At 34.8% G+C, this 16,908-nt stretch overlaps 1 protein-coding gene across 29 annotated transcripts in view; it reads right to left on the bottom strand.

Annotated features, from left to right (window-relative positions):
• The window catches only part of CLASP2 (cytoplasmic linker associated protein 2), a gene marked incomplete at both ends in the record, with an annotated part of 141,077 nt that overhangs the window by 81,167 nt on the left and 43,002 nt on the right, over nt 1-16,908 (bottom strand). For 15 of the 29 annotated variants that reach the window (XM_084248203.1, XM_084248207.1, XM_084248183.1 and 12 more), the window contains one exon: nt 6,761-6,907. In XM_084248203.1, the coding sequence (XP_084104329.1) occupies nt 6,761-6,907 (147 nt within the window). Of the gene's footprint in view, nt 1-6,760; nt 6,908-7,287; nt 7,322-16,908 lie in introns of those variants that run through there. The other 14 variants (XM_084248190.1, XM_084248195.1, XM_084248188.1 and 11 more) reach the window with 1 other exon arrangement.

Raw genomic sequence — 16,908 nt, 5'->3', positions numbered from 1 at the left:
GACTACTGTGGAATTTTCTTCCGTATGACAATGGCATTATACAATGAAGAGTGTCTTTTTTTTTAAAGGTTTATTTACTTATGCATACAAGAACTGGGATGCAGGCCAGGGTATGGGTTAGCAGGGCTTGAAAGGATTCACCAGAGACAGAGTGGGGAGCAGAACAGGTGGACTGATTGAAATACACTGCTGAGGGGAGCAGTGAGTGAGAAAGGAGAAGTCTGCTGCGCCATGTGAGTTAGCTCCCTGGCCAGGGATGGAAGGGTTGCCGCTGTGGCTGCAGATAGCTTCACAGTGCTGAGACTTAACCCCTTGCACCACCGGCAAGGCCTCTGGAGTATGTCTTTAAGTTTTAAGGTGCATATTAAGTATTTATGGCTGAAATATCATGTCTAAGGGTTGTAATTAAAGGATAGAGTATGTGCGGGAATATATCTACATAAAGTTCAAGTTAATAAATCTAGTTGATGAGTATATACGAATATACTTAATAACACTTGTTGCATAACGTTGGGACTGAATTATAGAGCTTCTTATTGCAGACAGGATATTTCTATTGTCTTCTCCCAGCTATCAAACATTATTTATAAGTGCTTTAAAAAATAAACCCTATACAATGAAATTGATCACTTTAGGTTTTGCATAAGACGAAAAACAAAATGGAGGTCAAAGAACTATAGTAAAACACAATATTCTTATACAGGCTAAGTAATTAAGCAACTTACTGATTTGTACTTGTAATAAATAATCTGTTAATTACTCAAATCATATTTACCTCAAACCCAAAGGTGATACCAGGGCATCACATGATGGATAGACAATAATATGGGGTTCATAGTAACTTAAGACAGAATGGTAGATTGGTCAACCCCTAAATTCCAAATGTCAATAATAGTACTGCTATATGCAGTAAAAGTATCACATACAATATTTGGAGATGACCCACAAAGAAGTCCTTGATAATGGCTCAAGCACTGGGTACTTGTTTCATGTCTACTAATAATGAACTGCCTGATCTTGGATATATCATTTAACTATGTGAGGCTCACTCAATCTCTTCATCTGAATCTGGGTCAGATCCTCTTTAAGACCTATTCAGAGCAGCTCCCCGCTCTGGCTCTGGTGAATTCTCTCACCCTCCCGCGCTTCTGACTGTACCCAGTGCATGTATAAACAAAAACAAACAAACAAACAAACAAACAAATAAATAAATAAAATACGTGCCTCTTTAAAAAAAAAAAAAAAAAAGACCTATTCAGAGCAAAGTCTTCTGGGCTTAGTATCTTTCCCTGTCATTAGGGGAAGAAAGGAAGAAAACAAAATAAAACATACAAAAGTTACTTGACTTTAAATAAGTTCAAAACAAAAAACTGAGATTTTATCAGCTAAAAATCAGGTTCCAGATTAAGCAACAAATTCTGTGATATTTGGTTTATTAAATACCCAGTAGGCCCTCGGTACCTGCAGGTTATGATCCACAGACTCAACTAGATGGGGAATGAAAACATGTACTATATGGTCAGGCCTATGATGGTTGTGTTTGTACTGAACATGTAGAAGCTTTTTCTTGTCTTATTCCCAAAACAATACAATATAACATCTATTGACAAAGCATTTACACTGTATTAGGTAATAATTTTAATGGAGAGATGATTGTGCAGAGGTTATATATATACTATGCCAATTACTGTAAGGAACCTGAACATCTGTGGATTTTGGTATCCTCAAGGGTCTAGAAACTAATCCCCCATAGATACTGAGAAACAAATGTATACTAATTCTCATGATCTTTACTTGTTAAAAAAAAAAAAAAAACTGTTGTCTTTATGATAGAAAATAATTAAAAATATTAATGTAACTTGTGGAAAATAGTTATCTTGAACGTTCTTAAAACCTCAGATCACTTACAAATGAAGTAAGACAAATGCAAAATGCACTAAAGAAGAGTAAGTAGTACTGATTTTGAGAAGGTGGAAATAAGAACTGAACATCAAAACTTTAGAGTGAAAATACAAAAAGAAAATATTTTGTTTTTTTGAATGAGTGACCAAGTGAGAAAGAACAACAAAACTCTAAGAATTGATTTGGTCAATTACACCTGAATGATTAAATGCAAACCAACCTCAGTGATAAATCACTAACCTCAAAATCCAGTACTAATTATAAACAACAACAATTATGTCATTTAATTCAATTTTTACTTTTTTTAACAGCCAAAACAGGGATAGGGATATTATAAATCAGAAAATAAGCTTTAAAAGGGCAACTTCAATAAGAAAATATTGAAAACCTTTTCTATTTATAGAGCAAATATTCAGGTTTATTCATTCCCAAATATACTATTTTGCTGGAAACCATACAAGTTGAGCTTTAATATGACCAACTTATGGATGCTGGAGGTAGTGATCATTATTATATATTATAATCTCATAGAGTATTTACAAGAATCCTTAATTAACCAGTATTAGTGTGTGCATGGCAGTACACAAATTGATTTTTGTGCTTTGCCCACGTACTTCCATGACACTAGGCAAGTGAGTTAACTTCTCCAACTTTGGTTTTCTCATTTGTAATGCAGGGATGATAAAGTACTTAATTCAGAGGTTTTGAGTTTTAAATAAGAGGATATATGTAAAAACATACAAGTTTTTCTAAAAATTACTACCTAAAGTACTACAGAGATGTAGAATTTTAAACAATCAGGTACCTTTATTAAATGTGTAACAAGTCACCGAGCCAAAACAAAGAAAATGCGTTTGCTTAAATTCCTATTATGGGGCCTCCCCAGTGGGGCTGCGAAGCTGTCCGCAGCCTTTGCAGCGCGGGATCTATTCCTGGCCAGCCCGGTGCTCCCCTCAGCAGTGTCTTCAGTCCGTCCGCCTGTTCTGCTCCCCACTCTGTCTCTGGTGAATTCTCTCACCCTCCTGCGCCTCTGACCTGTACCCCAGTTCTTGTAAAAATAAAAAATAAAAAATAAATAAATCTTAAATTCCTATTATGAAGCTAAATGTTATTCAGAAAATGAACTTTTTAAAAGAATTCATTTTATCCTTATTCTAATTTAGTAAAGCACAAAAATCACATATTTACACCCACATAATAGGGATTTTTATGACAATAATATATTGGTATGGAGCAACCAGTAACCTTTCTTTTGATTTTCCTTGGCTTACAATTATAATATGTCACAACTATAAAATGAATAGAACAGGCTGGGAAACTGAATCAAATAATAAAGCAAAAGTAACACATACTAAAAATTAAACACAGATCCCATTGCTTTTAATTAACTGAATAGGATACTTTGCTAAAAATAGCATACATTTCTTTAATCTTGATATCTATCTCTGGGGAAAGTAAATTAAACTTTCTGACTTCAAAAGCAGAGTCAGTGTGGATTCCAAGAAAGCTCATTTAATTTTGATTTTGGTGATTTTTAATTGAAGAGAAATATGTTAAACTCAATGGACTGTGATTGCCTTATACTATTATAAATCATTATATATATATACACACACACTTACAATGCATTATATTATATATTACCTACCATATTCCTTTAACTAGGAACCAACAATACATATCTTTTTTTTTTTTTAAAGATTTATTTATTTATTTTTACAAGCACTGGGTACAGTCAGAAGCGTGGGAGGGTGAGCGAATTCACCAGAGCCAGAGCAGGAAGCAGAACAGGCAGAAGGACCGAAGTACACTGCTGAGGGGAGCAGCGGGCGGCAGGAGAGGTCTGCGCGCCTTGTGGGACCCTCACTCGGTGGCCGGGGATCGAACCGGCGCTGCAGAGGCTGCAGGCAGCTTTGCAGCCCAGCGCTCAACCGCTGCGCCACCAGGGGAGGCCCAACAATACATATCTTTTTATTATAAACCTACAAGTAGCAAATAAAATTCCTAGACTGAATCACCATCATTCCATAAAAACTTTTGAGAAAGTAAATGTATAGTGTGGAACACAGAATAGGTATAAAAAGAGTCAGTGCAATCTTTAACAATTTGAAAGTATTATGTTAGCAAATAATTCACCTTCCCTGATGAAGTTACAAGGAGGCAGATTTCAATGCAATGTAATAAAGAATCAATTTATCCAGAGCTGAAATTAGCTTATAACACTCTGGAGGACACTATACCAAATTGAAAGACTATCTGCACATTTTGATTAGTAAACTTTCAAAATTTATTCCAAGGAAATGATTGGAAATATGCTAAAAGATATATATATCTTTATAATAGATATAAAATATCTATTATGAACTGTGCTACCATTCTTATATAAATATATAAATTTATGTATGTATTTTATATATTACATACAATATATATAAATATAAAAGAACAGCACAGTTTATAACAGGAGAAAATACTGAAAGCAACCTAGATACTATTTTCCATGAGTAGTTTTTAATCAATAATTTAAGACAATGAGAAAATGCTCTGGGTAAAATAAGGAAAAGGCTCTACAAAACTACATAACGAATAGTGTTGATTCTGTCCTCCTAATAAAATATTTGTATATGTGAAAATAATTAGAAACACCATTATAAAATTAGAAGAAAGTAGATGACAATGTACTGGCTAATTTTGTCTAGATGTAGTGGTATTTTGCAGGTTGTTATTCTGAATTTTAATTCTTGAGCATTTATTATTTTTATCAGATGCTGAATAATCAAGAATATTATGAAAGGAATTGTTATACTTGAATAGTTGTCGAGCATTAGTCCCAACATACCTTCTAAAACTCCAAGAAAACTTCCTACAACTAATTTAAAAATCAATAAGCCTCTGCCAAGAACAAAAAAATCTAAATTTTCAAAGGACTGACCATTAAGAGTGGTATTGATTTATATAACAACATTCACATCCTCTGGCTAGCAGAGCATTCTTAGATAGAAAAGTGGGCAGTGAATCCAAATGAGTTGTGGCAAGAAAAGAAACAATTAATTGCAAAATGAATAGGCAATTGCCAAAGGGAGGAGGAGGAAGAAAGTAAATTTTCTTACCCTATTTTTATCAATAGGATTGATATCTAGATGGATGATATAATCAGTATGAGATTTCATTACAATCATGAAAGCCACCTAATATTTTCGTATCTGATAGAATCAGAAACCATGGGGGGATGGCAATGAGAAAGTCTCTTTTTAAAAATTCTTTTTAAAAATAATAGCTGATTTTAATAGTTAATCTGATTAAGTTCAGATGGATCTTTGAGAAATAAACTACAATTTCAATTTCCATCTAAGAAAGTAAAACAAGAAAACAACTAATTATAAACCACAGGACCAGATTCACCAAAATATTAAATATATCACCACGTATTTAAAATAATCCCTCTTAAATCAAAAAGATAGTTCCGTGAAATTATAGATTAGAAATCTATAGCACAAAATTAAGAAAAAAGAATTTTCCTAGAAATGACTGAAGATAGTTATTTGTCACAAAAGGAAGAAACTGCAGAATGTCATATACTTTTTACCAAAGATGAGAATGCTTAATAGAAAATAACCTGTAGGAGAATGTAATAGCTAACACTCAGATGAGAATATAGTCCTACATTACTAAAATAAAATAAGTAATACTGTACTATATGCTGCTCAAAATACTCAGAAAAGCCAGTGACATTTCTATTTCAAATATTTAATTTACCTTTTTATTTAAATCACATACATATATATCATAAATCTTTCTTGCTGGTTGTATGACACATTAGGGAGAGTTAAAATGGAATATGTATTACAGTTTTCCTATATTTAGAGTATCATATGGCTTGGAAAATATTTGGCTGTAGAAAGATCAAGAGGACACAACTTAAAGAACCTGGTCAAAATATGCAGTTTATTTTTCTTACCATTTTTGTTTCTCATAAAAAAAAAAATCTACTGTCACTTTCTCAATTAGGTCTTCCTTAGATACAAGATACAGACAAAAAGAGAAAAAAACAAAAAATCCTGAAGACCATAATTTTTCACGTTATCATAAGGAAAAATCTGTTTTCCCAAATTATAACTAAAATACAAAAATTTACTCCTATTGTTACAGAATTCATTCTGTCAGAAATACCCAGCATAAGCTAGCATCTGAAAAGTACTCAAGGTTTCCTAATTAGTATATGAAAAAACACCTATATCAATTTTTTAAGATAAACAATATGCTAGAACAGTTGTAACATAATCAGAGAATGTACTATGTGCTGCATAATTGTATAAGACCTGTTTTTTCCTGTTTACTATTTCTAATCCAGAAACTATTGTTGAGATATTTTACTTGACCACCACCCATTACCTATTGTGAAATGATTCAATACTCAGTATCTACAACCATTTAATATGGAGCATTTAAGACTCACTACCTAGATGAATGTGCAAAAACATCAAATAAATCAGCATTTCCTTCACAGCTATAATACCTGAAAATTAAAAGCCAAATTCTGAAAAACCTGCACTCTCCTTAAAAGCAAACAACAAAAACCAAAAAAATTCCCTTAATATCTCCCTTTAAAAATGGCATCTGAAAAATAAATACTCTCATGAAGACACCAATTCACACATGTTCTTACAGGAAGTATTAATATACTACATTTTAAACATTTTCGAAAGGTAGCACATTCTTCCGTATGTTGCAATAGATGCTCCAGATCTGCAATAGTGCTGCAGTCATGAATAAACATATTCCTCTGAAGTTCTAAGTATGTGTGGCCATATCAAGGACATGAGACAAGCACATCAGATTTGAAATGAATTTACATTACCTCCAACCTTAGGGCCACCTGCTGAACCAGGCTTCCTTGCACTGTTGACAGGATTTCCGGGTGTTTTAGGTGCAGGAACCTTGAAGGCTGAAGCAGCTGATGATGGCCTATTTCCATCCACTGATTCTTCATCATCAAAGCTTTTATCTGCACAAAGCATTAGAAAAAATGTATTTTTAGAGAACTAATCTCTACTCCATTTTCACTAAGATTCAAAAATCAAATAATACTATATATAAAATCATTACTTTGTAAGATATAAAATAAAGCTTCATTGAATAAGCATCTACATATCAGCTAACACTACAAAATAACCCTGTGTTATTTAAAATCAGATTGCAATATTTATCTATTTTCTACCTATATACATTAAGTCAAAACATCAAACCAAATATATTAGCTCTAAGGATAGTAAAAAATATTTTTCATTTCTTGCTACTCATAAGAGCATTTTCTGCCAGCTCCTCCCATAGTGCATCTTCCAGCACACCCTGCCTTATTCCTTATACCCAGATTCTGCAACTTACAATCACAGATCCGTTTGCAAATCAGTCGCCTCATTCCTCTGAAAGCTTTTAATTACCCTCACCCTAGGATGCTCCCAATAGTTCACATGGCCAAACACAGTAGATTTGATACTAATCAAAGATTCTATCAAAAATAGACAGAAACAACCACAGAACCACCACTGAGGTTTGTGCCGGCATTTTTCTTTCTCTTCCCTGCCCTAGGTGCTGTAACAGCCAATCAGCGACAAGGTGACATCATCTTATGGCAGCTACTGCCAGATGAAAGGTAAAAATTCTCCATATATTTAAAAAATTTTCTATAGAGCAGCAATCCTTATTCTACATTAAAATTTCAAAGGCATTTAACACTAGATGTTTATAAACCTAAATTTATTTTATCTTATTTAATTCACATAAATAATTAGACAAATAGAAAATATGGTTTTATGCAATATTCACTCTGCTGGGGTGCTTATTATTGCATCAGTAAAACATGGAATATCACAGTGCTCATTACTGCACACAATTAACTCTGTAATCTTAAAACTTGCTGTTGATTTAGGCTACAGAGACCCAACTGAACAATTTGTTCTCAAAAATGATTCTAAAATATTGTAGAAAGCTCCTTTTAAAATGTTTGTGATTCACGCTAATATCATCTCCTTATATAAAATGCAAACAGCCTACCTCTCCCCCCATCTACCCCCCAAATCTCTCCCATATCAAAGGATGCATGCATTTTACTCATCTGAGAAGATGGTTTTCTCTAGGACCCTGCACAAGCCAAGCCCGACAAACAAGATGGGCGAGGCAAAGCAGCAGCTTTATCACAGGATTCAGATCAATATGCCAGAATCTTCTCCCTTTCATTCCGCATCCCCTACCTTTACAAATACCAAATCAACTGGAATAAAATCATCCCTACACAGGGATACTTCAAGTTCAACTGTTAAATGTATTTTTAAGAAAATGTACTAAATGTTAAGACAGCTTTTATGCATTGGGAAAAAGAGAATCAGACAGACACCCTGATATAAAACCATATTCCATTTCAGCAAGTGTTTTTCTGAAATAGCACAAATTGTAGAAAAAAAGCATCTTCTAGTTAATTTTTTTTCTTTTTTAGCATAATACCAGTAAGGAGGCAGCTTGGATAAATTAAAACCTATGTTCTATATAGCTTGCTCTGTTAAAAATACTAATACCATTCCAAATAAACTTTTTGCCACCATCACTTAAAAAAGCTGTAGCAAAGAGACATGGAGTAGATACAAATATATAGAGCTAGGCACTGAAACACTGAGTAGCCAGAAGTTCCCATGGAAACAAGTGTTCTGTTGCTACACACACACAAGAACTGAAAAGAGTAAATGTCTCTACCATGAAATAAAATTAACTCTTAACATTCTCAAACTACAGGGAAATTTTTAACATTTTAATCAAAATAAAATGAAGTGTTCAAATGATAAGTATGCAGCTCAGCTCAGTATATTTTCATAAAGTTAACATGTATTATTGTAACCAGTTTCCAGACCAAAGATCAACATCCTGTAAATACTTTCACTGACCTCTTACTAGCCTTAACTTCTAACATCACAGCTGGTTTTGCCCATTTTTGAACTTTATCTAAAAGAAATCACATAATATCGTGTTCTGGTATCTAGCTTCTTTTCACTCAATATAACATTTAGAAAATTCCTTTTCATTATTACAGCTTTCTGGTATATTAATGTCCCACAATTTATTAATATCCATTCCACTACTGATGGACATTTGAAGTGTTGCTAGTTTGAGATTATGAAATTGTTACCCTGGGCCTCCCCTGGTGGCGCAGCTGTTCAGCGCTGGGCTGCGAAGCTGCCCACAGCCTCTGCAGCATTGGTTCGATCCCCGGCCCCCGGCGAGGGTCCCACATGGTTCACTGACCGAGGGTCCCACATGGTTCACTGACCTCTCCTGCCGCACCCACCACTCCCCACAGCAGTGTATTTTGTCAGTCTGCCTGTTCCCTCCCCTCACCAGTGCATTTTGTCAGTCTGCCTGTTCTGTTCCCCACTCTGGCTCTGGTGAATTCTCTCACCCTCCCATACTTCTGACTGTACCCAGTGCTTGTATAAATAAATAAATAAATCTTTAAAAAAAAAATCGTTACTCTAACAGGCAAGCTAATGATTCAAAATTTGTAGCATTATTGTGGAAGTAATATAGTAATTTATTTCAGACTTCAGTAAGTCAAAGATGCATATTGTAACCCTGAGATCAATGGTAGTCGAAATGGGTTCCCCAGACCAGCAGCTGAGCATCATTTGGAAATTTGTTAGAAATACAAAGTCTCTGTCCCCAAGCATAATCTACTAAATCAGAAACTGGAGTTGGGGACCTAGCAATCTGTGTAGTAATAAGTTATCTCGGTGATGCACAATCAAATTTAAGAGTCATTATGGCAGGAGCAGGCGACTCTTTTCTATAAAGGGCCATGTAGTAAACATGTTAAGTCTTGCAAACCATACACGTATATATAGTCTATCTGTGCAACTACTCAGGCCTTTGTAGCACCACAGTGATACACAATAGGTAAATGAATGTGTGTGACTATGTATCAGTAACATTTTATGTACCAAAACAGGAAGGTGGCTGGATGTGAAGTGTAAGCAAGTCTGCCAATCCCAGTCCTAGGGTAACCACTAAAACACGACTAAATGTTTATACGCTAAAATTAATGGAAGAAAAACAATGGATCAACTGAAAAGGAGGAGACATAAAAGAGTGGATAAAACAGAAATTAAAGATAAAGGGGCAAAAATATATCAGTAGCTACCTTAAATGTAAATGATTTAAATATCCCAAGTAAAAGACTAACACTAATTTTCTTAAAAAGGCTGTTTGTATGAGATATACTTTTCATATAAGGTCACATAAAATTTAAAAGTACAATAATAGAGAGAGAGAGAGAGAGAGAGAGAGAGAGAGAGAGAGAGAGAGAGAGAGAGACCATTGCAAACACCAACCAAAAGAAAGCTGGTGTAGCTATACTAATTTCAAACAAAGCAGCATTACTAGAAGCATGCTTGAAGCAGCATTACTAGAAATACTTTAATAATGATAAAAGGGTTAATCCAACAGGAAAAAATAAGAAACCTAAATTTTTATGCACCCAGTAACACAGCTTCAAATATATAGGCAAAAACTGAAAACTAGGTAAATCTAAAAATGCAGGGGAGAATAAATCTTAACCCACTTCCGTTAAGATTATATCCTTTTTGACAATAAAAAAAGTCATAAAGCTAATACATCATCACAAATCCCAAACTAAAAAATGTTTTCTAACTTATATAGCTGTTATAAATATTCTAGGCTTAAAAATATTTTCCTAATAACGACAAAGTATCAGAACTAATCAGTTGTATTTCTTCCTAGCACCTATGTCTTCCTGAAATAATATTATCAGTGAACTGCAAGCTAGACTGAAAGGAGGCAGGAACTTTGACTTCTTTTGCTATAACCCTATTACCTAAAGCAATCATTGGATATCTCTTATAATTTACTAACTCTACTCCCTGCTTCCCACTTTCACCCCACTTGAGTTTGTTCTCAGCATAATATCCTGAGTTGAACAAAATCAAATCACTGCTCAGAATTCTCTGACTCCTACTTGTTCTCATCTTTCTTTCCAATCCAGCCCCACCAGTCTCTTTGCTATGGACTCATATCAGGGTTTCACACTTGGTTTCCTTTGCCTAGAATGCTTTTTTCCTCCATAGACAAACTGTTTACATACCTCCTTCAGGTCTTCCTTCATCTGTCACTTTCTCAATTAGGACTTCCCTAGATACAAAAATTACTAACATTCTAAATCCTGACATTACTAATCTATCCTTACCTCCCTATTTTATTTTTCTCCCTAGCACTTACTATTTACATATGTTATTTATTTTGTTATTTGACTGCACCCATTACAATATATTAGATAATAGAATGAGAACTTAGGTCTACTTTGCCCACTGCCAGGACGACATATAACATAGTAAAAGTATCACAAGGTTATTTGAAACAAAATTTCCAAGGTAAATAACTACATAAAACCTTTGGGTAAAATAGTTTTTAAAAAGTTCTTCAAAATGATAACTCACATGGGCCTCCCCAGTGGTGCAAGGGGTTGAGACGCAGCCTATAAAGCTAGCCACAGCCACTGCAGCACAAGTTCAATACCCCACCAGGGAGCAACCCACATGGCGCAGCAGACTTCTCCCGGCTCGCCCGCTGCTTCCCTCAGCAGTGTGTTTCAGTCTGCCTGTTCTGTTCCCCACTCTGTCTCTGGTGAATCCTCTCACCCCCCACACCGCTGGCCTATACCCCAGTTCTTTTATGCATAAATGAATCTTTTTAAAAAATGATATCTCATAAAATAATTTAAAAAAAGATAGGGACAAAATCAATATATCTGATTTTTTGTTCAAAAGGCCTTATGAGGCAAAAAGAACAGAATTTAAAATCCTGTAAGATGCAGTCTAACAGGAGACCCTTCCCACCACAAACTGGTATCTCAAATGACTGTATTCTCCAGATTAAAGTGAATTGTACCTTCTACAATATTTTATCTTTTTTTAAACTTTTCTCAAAATAGAGCAATAAAGTAAATCAGAGCACTTCATGAAGGTCAACTGCTTGGGCAGTCAAGACAAGACACTCAAGGCTTTAAATTTGGTAGACAAACTGGTAGCACTGCCAAGCAATAGCCAAAGCAAATGCAAAATTTTCTCGGAAGAAAGCTCCCGGCTTCACATTTGTACAAATAATTTTCCAGAGGTTATTTGACATAAGAAACAAGACACGGGGGCCTCCCCGGTGGCGCAGCGGTTGAGCGCTGGGTTGCGAAGCTGCCCGCGGCCTCTGCGGCGCTGGTTCGATCCCCGGCTGCTCCCCGGCCATCGGAGGAGGGTCCCACATGGCGCGCAGACCTCTCCTGCCGCCCGCTGCTCCCCTCAGCAGTGTACTTCGGTCCTTCTGCCTGCTCTGCTCCCCGCTCTGGCTCTGGTGAATTCTCTCACCCTCCCGCGCTTCTGACTGTACCCAGTGCATGTATAAACAAACAAATAAATAAATAAATAACATGCCTCTATAAAAAAAAAATTTTAGAAAAAATAAACAAACCATCAAACTAAAATAAATAAAACATGCCTCTATAAAAAAAAGAAAAAAAACAAGACACAATGAACAAGAATAAATAGAAATAGATACTAGTAATAGATTCAGTTCAAATTCTAGAATTATCAAATATCTGTATTTGGAAGTTTTATTAGGCAAGCATGAAAATAGCTTCAGGAATCAGAAAATTATTTTTTAAAAAATAACAGGTTTTGGGCCTCCCTGGTGGCGCAAGGGGTTAATATGCAACCTATGAAGCTATCCGCAACCACTGCAGCACGAGTTGGATCCCTGACCTGCCAGGGAGCAACCCACATGGTGCAGCAGTCCTCTCCTGGCTCACCCGCTGCTCCCCTCAGCAGTGTACTTCAATCTGCCTGTTCTGTTCCCCACTCTGTCTCTGGTGAATCCTCTCACCCCCCCTACACCTCTGGCCTGTACCCTAGCTCTTGTATACATAAATAAATAAATCTTTAAAAAAAATAAAATAACAGGTTCATAAAACAACCAAACAGAAGTTCTAAAAGCAAAAATATACAATTGAAATTTAAAGTCAGTGGATAGACATTATAGCTGATTAGACACAGTTCATGAGGCCATTAGTGAACTGGATAATAAATTAGGGGAAAAAACAACACCTAGGATACATATTTACTAAAAAAAACTAAAAGGGGGTAAGTACAGAAAGCAACCTATAAATTATGACTAAGTTGGCACACCTCTGTACAAAACTGTTTCAAAACGACAGTATTCTAGTTGGGTGTAGAAATTGAACAGGTTGAACATACCAAAAAGTACTAGAAGACAAAATCTAATAAAATGAGCATGATGCAGCTGTTATTTATAGGATGAAGATGGAAAAGGGGAGAAAAAGGAGGAGGAGCTAAAAAGTAGGAGATGGAAATGTAGGAGTTGGTGAGGGAAGAGTAGTGGGAGGGGCAGACGGTGATTAAAGCTGGAAATGGAAATAAAGGAGGAGTGGGGGAAAAAATAAACAAAGGAAGTGGAGGAGGAGGTGAAAACAGAGGAAGAAGCTGAGGAGGAGAAAAAAGGTAGAAGGCGATAAAAAAGGAGAGTATTGGTAAGGACATGCAGAAAGAGAGGGAAAGAAGAAAGAAACCCATGAAGGACAGACTTTACCTTTTGTTGCCTTCATATAATATCTGGTCCCTGAAAGCACTGAGATATTATAGACCCACAATCCCATATCTACACGTCTGAAAGCGAAAAGCTCTAAAAGTCCAGCTTTAAGTTTGTGTTGTCTTTTTAAATTAATTTGGTGGTAAAATCTGAACTGATCTGAATTCAGTTTATGGCTAAAATGATGAAAACACGAGGCTATTCACTGGTTTTATTTCACTTACTATGAATTTGCATACAGTTAACTACAAAAATACTAATGTGTTTGATTACAAGATGCTGCCCCAAACTAAGCTGGAGTTTTTATATATGGTGTGTGACTTTTCTAAAATCTGATATATTCTGAAAAACAAAACACAATTTGTCCCCAAGTTTTCAGATAAGGAATGGTAAGTTGATATTACCATAATCAAATTCATTCTTTTTCTTTTTTCCTTCAAAGGAAAGATATATTAAAATGGCTAGTTAAATTTTCCACTTCATTTTTATGAGAGTATATATATTGTGAAACCTGAATTCTCTACTTCTAAATTCATATAAAAGACAAAGAACTGTTCCTCCCTATATGTTAAAGAAAGAACAAGCCAAGACTTTACAGCTTTACAACATGTTTCATAGGAAAAAAATTATTTTGTGTAGATTTTCTTCGGTGAACCAACCAATTCAAAAAGAAGAAACCACAACACCATGGATGGATTTCATGCACAAAATACAGTTTCATATTAAATATTTTCTTATACCAAACTTCCTCTTTTTACTTGAAGCTATCTTCTTCCTTATTCTAATTAAAATAATGTCCACAGGATTTTGGATTTCTAAATTTGTATATCAAGCAATGACCATAGTAATATCTAACAAATAAATTAGCAACTGAGATTAGGAAACAAAAATCTCTATAAGTTATCTTATCACAGGTGTCTCAGAAAACTTCAACAAATTTCAGCTGTCTGCACTCGCCACTCTGCTCTTATAATAGTATACTCTTTTTGGCTTTCCTCTGGCCTCACAGTTCCCTCTAACTCAGTGTCTTCCTCTTTATTCTACTACTAAATGCTGAATAGCCTCCTCTCTATACTACATACTTTCTAAATGGCTTCACCCATTCTCAATAGTTTTAGATTTCTGTACACTGACAACACTCAAATGCTTATCTCTAAGACCATCCCTGACCTATATATTCAATTGTCTACTAGACATCTCCCCTATGAATATCTCACCGGTACCTCTTAAATTTGACACACATAACCTAACACCAACATCACCTCCAAACCTGAGTCTTCACCCATCCCAGTAAATAACACCATCTATCTGTTCAGTTGCTCAAGCTCACCCCACAGGAGCCTCATCCAAGGTTTTCTCTCCCTGTATGACTGCTCTCTATACCAACTGTTCTTGTTGCATGTAACTCTTAGTTTTATCTCAAATCCACCTATTTTTCACTTTACCTCTGTTGCTAAGCCTAATCTAAAACTAAACCAGTATTATCTCTGCTTATACTGCTACAACACTTTTAACTGTCTCCTAGATTCCACTCTTGATCTTCCAAACCACAAAATAGACAGTGTGATCCTCTAAAAGTAATCTGGACCTAGGACTGATGAAATTGTGAAGTGAAAAGCTGATGGGGAACTTTATAAAGGATGGATTAGATGGATAACACTTGAGCCCCCTGTTCAATATTAACTATCCCAAAGAAAGACAAACAGGCACTGTATGCCTTTAGATAAAAAGGCATAATACTGATCGCAAAAATTTGTGTCAAACTACCCCAAGAAACAAAAATCAAAAAAATCATATGTGCCTTGATCATTAGCAGAATTTTCAATTTTCAGAAAGTACAGGGGATATAAAAACATTAAAAAACAAAACCATAAAACTTGGCAGTGTAATCACCAAAATCTAGTATATGGGAAAACTTTACCTGAAAGATATTTTTTTCCCTCAACAAATAAATGGCAAGAAGAGAAAGAGAGAAAAAGAGATATACAGAAAAAAGGAAAAAGAGATGTACAGAATCTTAAGGGGTATATCAATTATTCACAATGAGGAATCTTGTTTGAATCCTATCCAAACTATAAAAAGATATTCATTAAATTTAAGGAAGTGTGAACACTGAATACTTGATACTAAGGGTTAAATTTTTATGAAAATGGTACTGTAATTGTCTTCTAAAAAGACATTTTATTTTATATATGTGCTTGAGTTCATGTGCACATGTGAACAAACACACATACTACAGTAAAGCAGAACAGTAGGTCTAAGGGAAGACAGTAAGGGATACAGATGAAAAAAAGATAGGTTATATATTGATAATGTCATGAAGCTGGATGGTTATCTAGATTACAATATTCCCTATTTTGTGTGTATGTGTAAAACTTTTCCTTAGAATTCTCAGAAGTCAACTAAAAACAGAAAGAACTGATGAACCTTTTAGAATGACAGAAAAGTGACAATTCTAAGCAGCAAGTACAGAAATGATTAACAAGAAACAACTAAATCTCTAAGGAGCAACTTCTTCAATTAACTCTTTCAACCTCCAACTCAGAGAGTTCAATATCTTGCATATACATGAGCACACGTGTGCACAAACATCCAGTTCTATTAAATGGGACAACCAGAAAAGAAAAAAGAAAATTCTTGGAACCGTTCAAACTTCTGTTTGCCAAAATTAAAATTTAATGGAAAGGTTGGATGAGAAAGTCAAAGAAATCTTCAGAATACAGAGTACAAAAGAGAAAGAAGTAAAACTTGAGAAAATGAAACATAAAAGACAATAGTATATCAATCAACCTATGAGGTTTAACATCTATTGATAATAACAATTACATAAGGAGACACTAAAGTTACTGAAAAGAGAAATGTGCCAAAAATTAAACAAGAAAGTAAACAAAATTTCTTAGAGCTAAAGAAAACCATAGTCTTCCGAAGTAAAAGTAATTAAACAGTACAAATTAAAAATGTCTTCAATTTAAACTAAAATGAAAATTTTCAATAAAATTAGAAATTGAAAATCATGCTTTAAATAAAGCAATGGCCAAATTTCAACAATCACATGAAGGTGCTTTGTTCTAAGCATCACAGTTCATCTTATTTAACTATTTTAGTTTTTTAAAAAGTCCATTCCATATAAAAATTAAATAAGGCCAAGAAATTCGATAAAGTCTTTTAAAATTTCTAAGTAGGAATTAACTCACTAGCTAAAAACATATTTGAAGACATTTACCCCCCCCTTTTTTTTAAGATTTATTGATTTATGTATATAAGAGCTGGGGTACAGGCCAGAAGTGTGGGGGGTGAGATGATTCACCAGAGACAGAGTGGGGAACAGAACAGGCAGACTGACCTAAGTACCCT

The sequence above is a fragment of the Talpa europaea genome, assembly GCF_964194135.1.
Source record: "Talpa europaea genome assembly, chromosome: 11".
Taxonomy (NCBI): Eukaryota; Metazoa; Chordata; class Mammalia; order Eulipotyphla; family Talpidae; genus Talpa; species Talpa europaea.
The sequence above is the reverse complement of the archived record's forward strand: the minus strand, read 5'-3'. Positions and strand labels throughout refer to the sequence as shown.